Below are 7,228 nucleotides of genomic sequence, written 5' to 3'. Positions count from 1 at the left end.
TGTATGTCGTTGAGTAAAGTACATGAGCAAACGTGCATTTGGCCTCTGATTTACACATGCACTCATACAAATCTAGAGCAAGGTTCAATCCAGGAATTCAGGCCTCGGATGACCCGTTAATTCTGGAGAGGGAAGCCGGTGTCGCTTAACAGTATTAGAAAATATTATCAGGAATATAGATTGTGCTTATGCTTCAGCAGAGAGAATAAACCAGCATCCCTGATAGATTGTCGGTTAAGTTACACTTTGGGCTGTTGGGTAACTGTTATTTAACAGCTTACTAAATTTAGGCTAACCAAATATTCAAGAATGGAGACACTAAATGCAAAAGGTTTAACAATCATCCACTGCAAAACTGCATATTGAATTATAAAATGAATACTGAAATTCATTTACTGGTTAAAGAACGCAAGTGCGTATCTTTAGTATTCTTCACATTCAAAATAAAAAAGGAAATTAATTTCTTTAAGAAAAACCTAAAAATGCTTATTTGTTATATACAGTTTTATTGTGCGTTTTGTTGAAAAAATGCCATTATATCATCTTTGTTGGATTCAAAACCACCTTTAAATGGAAGAAATCAATGACACAACAAAGAAGTTAATGCAAAAACACTAGTGGTCAACAGCATTAGTTTAATGATAAACGAATTAATGCACGATATTACACAGAAAATCAAGCTTTTTAAAGGCTTGCTGTGAATAAAACATTAGAGAAATATGAAATATGAATCAGGTTCAGCTGGGATCGTCTTGAATATCCGCACATCAGTCTCATGGACGGACAGCTGAGCTGCTGACCGACTGTGTATCATCCGCACACACTGCGCGGATCACTCACTGATCACGCACCGACACTCTCTCCTCATTGGCTAAGGCTCTGCACACCTTTGTCGACGATTGGCTGGAGATTAAACCACGCCCACCACGACCCAACTCGGTTTTCTGAAATATGTGAATGAATCTAAGACAGTATTTATCTTTGACTTACGAGTTCAGTCACAATAATAAACGAGAGATAGAATACAGCATCAGTATGACATCTCTATCTGAAATTGTAAGTAAACTATCTATATTTAAGAATTTTAATTCTTTCTGCAATTAATCAATATTAATCTGTTTAAACAGTTTCTATTGTATTTATTTAAATTGTTTATTGATTTATGTGTATTAAATGATCATTTAGAATAAAAGACTACTGGTCAAAGCATTATCAAACATTAAAAATGATTAAATTTTTTTTTTTTTTTTTTTGTAAAACTACTTTAATTTTTAAACAAGTATTAAAAATAAAACATTATTCTTATTATATAAAGAATATTTTAAAATAATAGGCCTAAAGTATTAAATTTGCTAGTTTTACTTATGCAAATTGGCAATTTCATGCTGAAATTATAATTTCTTCCATATCATATATTTATTATCTTTTCTTCTGTATCATTATTCCTTTATACTTTAACATCTAACAGCGTGTGACATGTACAGACACAAGATATTCAGAAGCTGTGGAGGCCCTGATATCCATGAACATTGACTGGGGGGCCGGAAATGTCCAGAAGAGGGAATTTCGCCCTTTGACACCTTGCTCTGATGCCTGTGAGGATTCAGTGTTTTCAGTCACTGCTGATTTCCACCAGTCGTCCTTTGTGAGCAAGACAGAGGTGAGACACGTGAATCTGACATGATCCAGGTCAAATTTCAGCCCAATATCACACAAAAATCAGTATTTTGATGAAAATAATGCATATTTACCCCTCACAAATTCTCAGTACTATACAAAAATATTATGCAAATCTCAAACGCATTACTGTAATGTTATTTAAACTAATGTCTTTGTGTATATTTTTGTAGTGAATTTAATTTTTAAACCTCCTTGATCTTAAGATAAAAATAAAACTATAAATATTATTATTATAGAAAGAATCTAAGAATATTTTACAATAATGTAATAAAGTATTACATTTAGTAGTTCTACTTTGTGAAGTCACGCAAATAAATTATAATCCCAGTTCTTTATACTTGTGTCACATCTAACAGTGTGACTCAGACACAAGATATTTAGAAGCTGAATATCATTATTGTTTAAACTGTAACATATTTTTACAAATATATTGTTGTACTGCATTTAATGTCTGCAGATTTAAATGAAAAAGTCCTTGTATTACAATAATAAAGTAAAAACCATAGAAAAAAAGGACTGTATTTCAGTAATCTAATGAGATTCTGACTGAAATTACCAAATTCAAAAGTAAAACATCTGAAAGTATAAAGTAATCATATAAGTGTTTATTATATTTAGACCGTGGCATGAAAGGTTGCAATGATGATCATTGTAGCCGATCACAGACATGTTGTTGAGCTCATGAAAGTGTGCAGAAACTAACAGTGCAAATGTGATATAACTAAAGAGATTCGTTGAATAAAACGGGAGTTTTGGCGCGAGTCCAGAACCGAGTCAATGATAAACTTGTGCTGTTTGATTGACAGCTCCATTGATTGCAAAGGGTGATCGCTTTCTATATATAATCACAGTTTAAATAACAGATTAAACAAGTAAAATATCTAAAAGATTACAATAAATTGAGCTTAATGGCTCAAATATCATAAAAAATATATAATATAAAAAGAACGGTACAATATGACCTGAAAGTGTTTTTGTGAGATTCACTCATAAATTTAAACTACATGCTGAATGAAAAAGCAAACTGTCAATATACATTCTTAAAAAATAAAGGTTCCAAAAGGGTGTTTTCACAGAAAAGAACCATTTTTGGATTCCATAAAGAATCTTTCAGTGAACAGTTCTTAGTGTGAAGAACATTTGAATAATCTAAAGACGTTTTTGTGCAATAGAAAGATTCCATTTATGTTAAAGGTTCTTCATGAAACCTTCAATGCCAATAGAGAACCTTTATTCTTAAAAGTATAAAGTATAATCATATAAAGTGTTTATTATATTTACAAACCCGATTCCAAAAAAGTTGGGACACTGTACAAATTGTGAATAAATAAGGAATGCAATAATTTACAAATCTCATAAACTTATATTTTATTCACAATAGAATATAGATAACATATCAAATGTTGAAAGTGAGACATTTTGAAATGTCATGCCAAATATTGGCTCATTTTGGATTTCATGAGAGCTACACATTCCAAAGAAGTTGGGACAGGAAGCAATAAGAGGCCGGAAAAGTTAAATGTACATATAAGGAACATCTGGAGGACCATTTTGCAACTTATTAGGTCAATTGGCAACATGATTGGGTATAAAAAGAGCCTCTCAGAGTGGCAGTGTCTCTCAGAAGTCAAGATGGGCAGAGGATCACCAATTCCCCCAAAGCTGTGGCGAAAAATAGTGGAGAAATATCAGAAAGGAGCTTCTCAGAGAAAAATTGCAAAGAGTTTGAAGTTATCATCATCTACAGTGCATAATATCATCCAAAGATTCAGAGAATCTGGAACAATCTCTGTGCGTAAGGGTCAAGGCCGGAAAACCACACTGGATACCCGTGATCTTCGGGCCCTTAGACGGCACTGCATCACATACAGGAATGCTACTGTAATGGAAAACACAACATGGGCTCAGGAATACTTCCAGAAAACATTGTCGGTGAACACAATCCACCGTGCCATTCGCCGTTGCCGGCTAAAACTCTATAGGTCAAAAAAGAAGCCATATCTAAACATGATCCAGAAGCGCAGGCGTTTTCTCTGGGCCAAGGCTCATTTAAAATGGACTGTGACAAAGTGGAAAACTGTTCTGTGGTCAGACGAATCAAAATTTGAAGTTCTTTTTGGAAAACTGGGATGCCATGTCATCTGGACTAAAGAGGACAAGGACAACCCAAGTTGTTATCAGCGCTCAGTTCAGAAGCCTGCATCTCTGATGGTATGGGGTTGCATGAGTGCGTGTGGCATGGGCAGCTTACACATCTGGAAAGGCACCATCAATGCTGAAAGGTATATCCAAGTTCTAGAACAACATATGCTCCCATCTAGACGTCGTCTCTTTCAGGGAAGACCTTGCATTTTCCAACATGACAATGCCAGACCACATACTGCATCAATTACAACATCATGGCTGCGTGGAAGAAGGATCCGGGTACTGAAATGGCCAGCCTGCAGTCCAGATCTTTCACCCATAGAAAACATTTGGCGCATCATAAAGAGGAAGATGCGACAAAGAAGACCTAAGACAGTTGAGCAGCTAGAAGCCTGTATTAGACAAGAATGGGACAACATTCCTATTCCTAAACTTGAGCAACTTGTCTCCTCAATCCCCAGACGTTTGCAGACTGTTATAAAAAGAAGAGGGGATGCCACAAAGTGGTAAACATGGCCTTGTCCCAACTTTTTTGAGATGTGTTGATGCCGTGAAATTTAAAATCAACTTATTTTTCCCTTAAAATGATACATTTTCTCAGTTTAAACATTTGATATGTCATCTATGTTGTATTCTGAATAAAATATTGAAATTTGAAACTTCCACATCATTGCATTCTGTTTTTATTCACAATTTGTACAGTGTCCCAACTTTTTTGGAATCGGGTTTGTAGATCGTGGCATGAAAGGTTGCAGTGATGATCATTGTAGCCGATCACAGATATGTTGTTGAGCTCATGAAAGTGTGCAGAAACTCAATTTCTGCACTCTAATGAATGCTTTCATCATAACTAACAGTGCAAACGTGATATAACTAAAGAGATTCGTTGAATAAAACGGGAGTTTTGGCGCGAGTCCAGAACTGAGTCAATGATAAACTCGCGCTTTGATTGACCGCTCCAGCGATTGTAAAGGGAGCGTTCTTTGATCGCTTTCTATATATAATTTAATCACCATTTAAATAACAGATCAAAAAAGGAAAATATATAAAAGATTACAATAAGTTGAGCTTAATGGCTCAAATAACATAAAATATATAAGAATATAAAAAGAACGGTACAATATGACCTGAAAGTGTTTTTGTGAGATTCATTCATAAGTTTAAACTACATGCTGAATGAAAAAGCAAACTGTCAATATACATTCGTGAAAATAAAGGTTCCAAAAGGGTGTTTTCACAGAAAAGAACCATTTTTGGATTCCATAAAGAACCTTTCATTGAACAGTTCTTAGTGTGAAGAACATTTGAATAATCTAAAGACGCTTTTGTGCAATAGAAAGATTCCATTTATGTTAAAGGTTCTTCATGAAACCTTCAATGCCAACAGAGAACCTTTATTTTTAAAAGTATAAAGTATAATCTTATAAAGTGTTTATTATATTTAGAGTGTAGCATGAAAGGTTGCAATGATGATCATTGTAGCTGATCACAGACATGTTGTTGAGCTCATGAAAGTGTGCAGAAACTAACAGTGCAAACGTGATATAACTAAAGAGATTCATTGAATAAAACAGGAGTTTTGGCGCGAGTCCAGAACCGAGTCAATGATAAACTTGTGCTGTTTGATTGACAGCTCCAGCGACTGCAAAGGGTGATCGCTTTCTATATATAATCAGTTTAAATAACAGATTAAACTAGTAAAATATCTAAAAGATTACAATAAGTTGAGCTTAATGGCTCAAATATCATAAAATATATAAGAATATAAAAAGAACGGTACTATATGACCTGAAAGTGTTTTTGTGAGATTCATTCATAAGTTTAAACTACATGCTGAATGAAAAAGCAAACTGTCAATATACATTCTTAAAACATAAAGGTTCCAAAAGGGTGTTTTCACAGAAAAGAACCATTTTTGGATTCCATAAAGAACCTTTCATTGAAGTTCTTAGTGTGAAGAACATTTGAATAATCTAAAGACGTTTTTGTGCAATAGAAAGGTTCCATTAATGTTAAAGGCTTTTCATGAAACCTTCAATGCCATTAGAGAACCTTTATTTTTTACAGTGCAATGTAATCTGGCCGAATCAATTTTAATAGTAAAGTAATATCAAGAAACATTCATGAATGGGTTGTTTGTTTTACTTCAGGCAGTGTCGTGCATGACTCCACCGTACAGTCCCGACTGTGACCAACACCAGGGGTCAGGGGTCACCAGATCTCAAGCCATCAGTGTGATCCGCCACACGTCAGATGCACTGAGCGCCAGTGACTCTGCAAAAAACCTTCAGCCTCTCAGATCTGATCCCCCATCAGCCCCTGCTGCAATGGGGTCCGATTCTTCTTCTGGAAGCATGCCATCAGTGTTCCAGATGGTTCCACTCACTCAATCCTTTGCTGGTTCAACAAACGTTTGTCAAGCATCTGTGGTTTTTGTGGCCGGCGTGATGGCCAAAGGTTCAGTTATGGTAATTCTGCCCCCTAAACAAACATCTTCATGTGGTTTGAAGTTTACGGCCATCGCTCCTGCTCCCGTCCACAACTCATCCACAAACAAGCCTGCGTCTGAAGCCGCTCCATCACGGACTCGTGACCATGTCTGCACTCATCCGCACTGTGGGAAAACATACTTCAAAAGCTCCCACCTGAAAGCACACCTGAGGACACACACAGGTAGAGAGAATGATGTTTCTCCAGCACTTGCTTTACAGTATTGTCTAATTAAATATATATATAAATTGCATGATTTAGATCAGTGCTTCTCAACTGGTTCTGCAGGAAGCAAATTTTACACTGGACAAAGTAACAAACTCAAAGTTGGGTTTACCATATATTTCTTCTTCTCCAACCAGGTGAGAAGCCATTCAGGTGCTGCTGGGACGGCTGCTCAAAGCGCTTTGCCAGATCTGATGAACTGTCACGTCATCGCCGCACACACACGGGAGAGAAGCGTTTTGCTTGCCCTGTTTGCCACAGTCGATTTGTGCGTAGCGACCACTTGGCAAAACACGCACGCCGCCATCTAACAGCCAAGAGAACACCAGTGTGGCAGGAGGAGGTTTGCAATCTGAACAACATCAGTCGCAATTTCAGTCGCAACCTGCAGCCTTTGGCTCCCAAGACTGAGAGCTGACAGACTGAAACAAGGATATGCCCTTATGTATCCATCTGCACTATTTTTTTAATTGTTTATATCATACACTATCAAAAGTTGGAATAATTATGAATTTTTTTAATGTCTCTTTTGGTCACCAAGGCAGCATTTATTTTTTTTCAAAAAACAGTAATATTGTGAAATATTACCATTTAAAAGAACTTTTTTTATTTGAATATATTTTAAAATGCAATTTATTCCTGTGATGTCAAAGCTGAATTTTCAGCATCATTACTCCAGTCTTCAGTG

The 7,228-nt window shown here is 36.0% G+C and overlaps 1 protein-coding gene across 2 annotated transcripts; it reads left to right on the top strand.

The window, feature by feature from the left end:
• Positions 1 to 724: 724 nt before the first annotated feature.
• Positions 725 to 7,005, top strand: klf10 (Kruppel-like factor 10). Of its 2 annotated transcripts, none has more exons than XM_048154054.1 (4): positions 725 to 1,056; positions 1,469 to 1,660; positions 5,976 to 6,498; positions 6,678 to 7,005. In XM_048154054.1, the coding sequence occupies exons 1-4, from the start codon at positions 958 to 960 to the stop codon at positions 6,956 to 6,958; spliced, it is 1,095 nt and encodes a 364-aa protein (XP_048010011.1). In that variant the 5' UTR covers positions 725 to 957; the 3' UTR covers positions 6,959 to 7,005. The 2 variants fall into 2 exon arrangements, with proteins under 2 accessions (XP_048010011.1, XP_048010012.1); XM_048154055.1 differs by having other exon boundaries at positions 728 to 1,056; positions 1,485 to 1,660.
• The last annotated feature ends 223 nt before the right edge of the window (positions 7,006 to 7,228 follow it).

Source organism: Megalobrama amblycephala, linkage group LG13 (assembly GCF_018812025.1).
Source record: "Megalobrama amblycephala isolate DHTTF-2021 linkage group LG13, ASM1881202v1, whole genome shotgun sequence".
Classification (NCBI taxonomy): domain Eukaryota; kingdom Metazoa; phylum Chordata; class Actinopteri; order Cypriniformes; family Xenocyprididae; genus Megalobrama; species Megalobrama amblycephala.
This window is presented reverse-complemented; position numbering and strand designations above follow the sequence as displayed.

Coding starts and splice junctions, on each gene's coding strand:
- klf10 (XM_048154054.1), top strand. CDS start 958: ATGAATCTAAGACAGTATTTATCTTTGACTTACGAGTTCAGTCACAAT. Junction 1,661..5,975: donor CCTTTGTGAGCAAGACAGAG/GTGAGACACGTG, acceptor GTTTTACTTCAG/GCAGTGTCGTGCATGACTCC. Junction 6,499..6,677: donor ACACCTGAGGACACACACAG/GTAGAGAGAATG, acceptor TTCTCCAACCAG/GTGAGAAGCCATTCAGGTGC.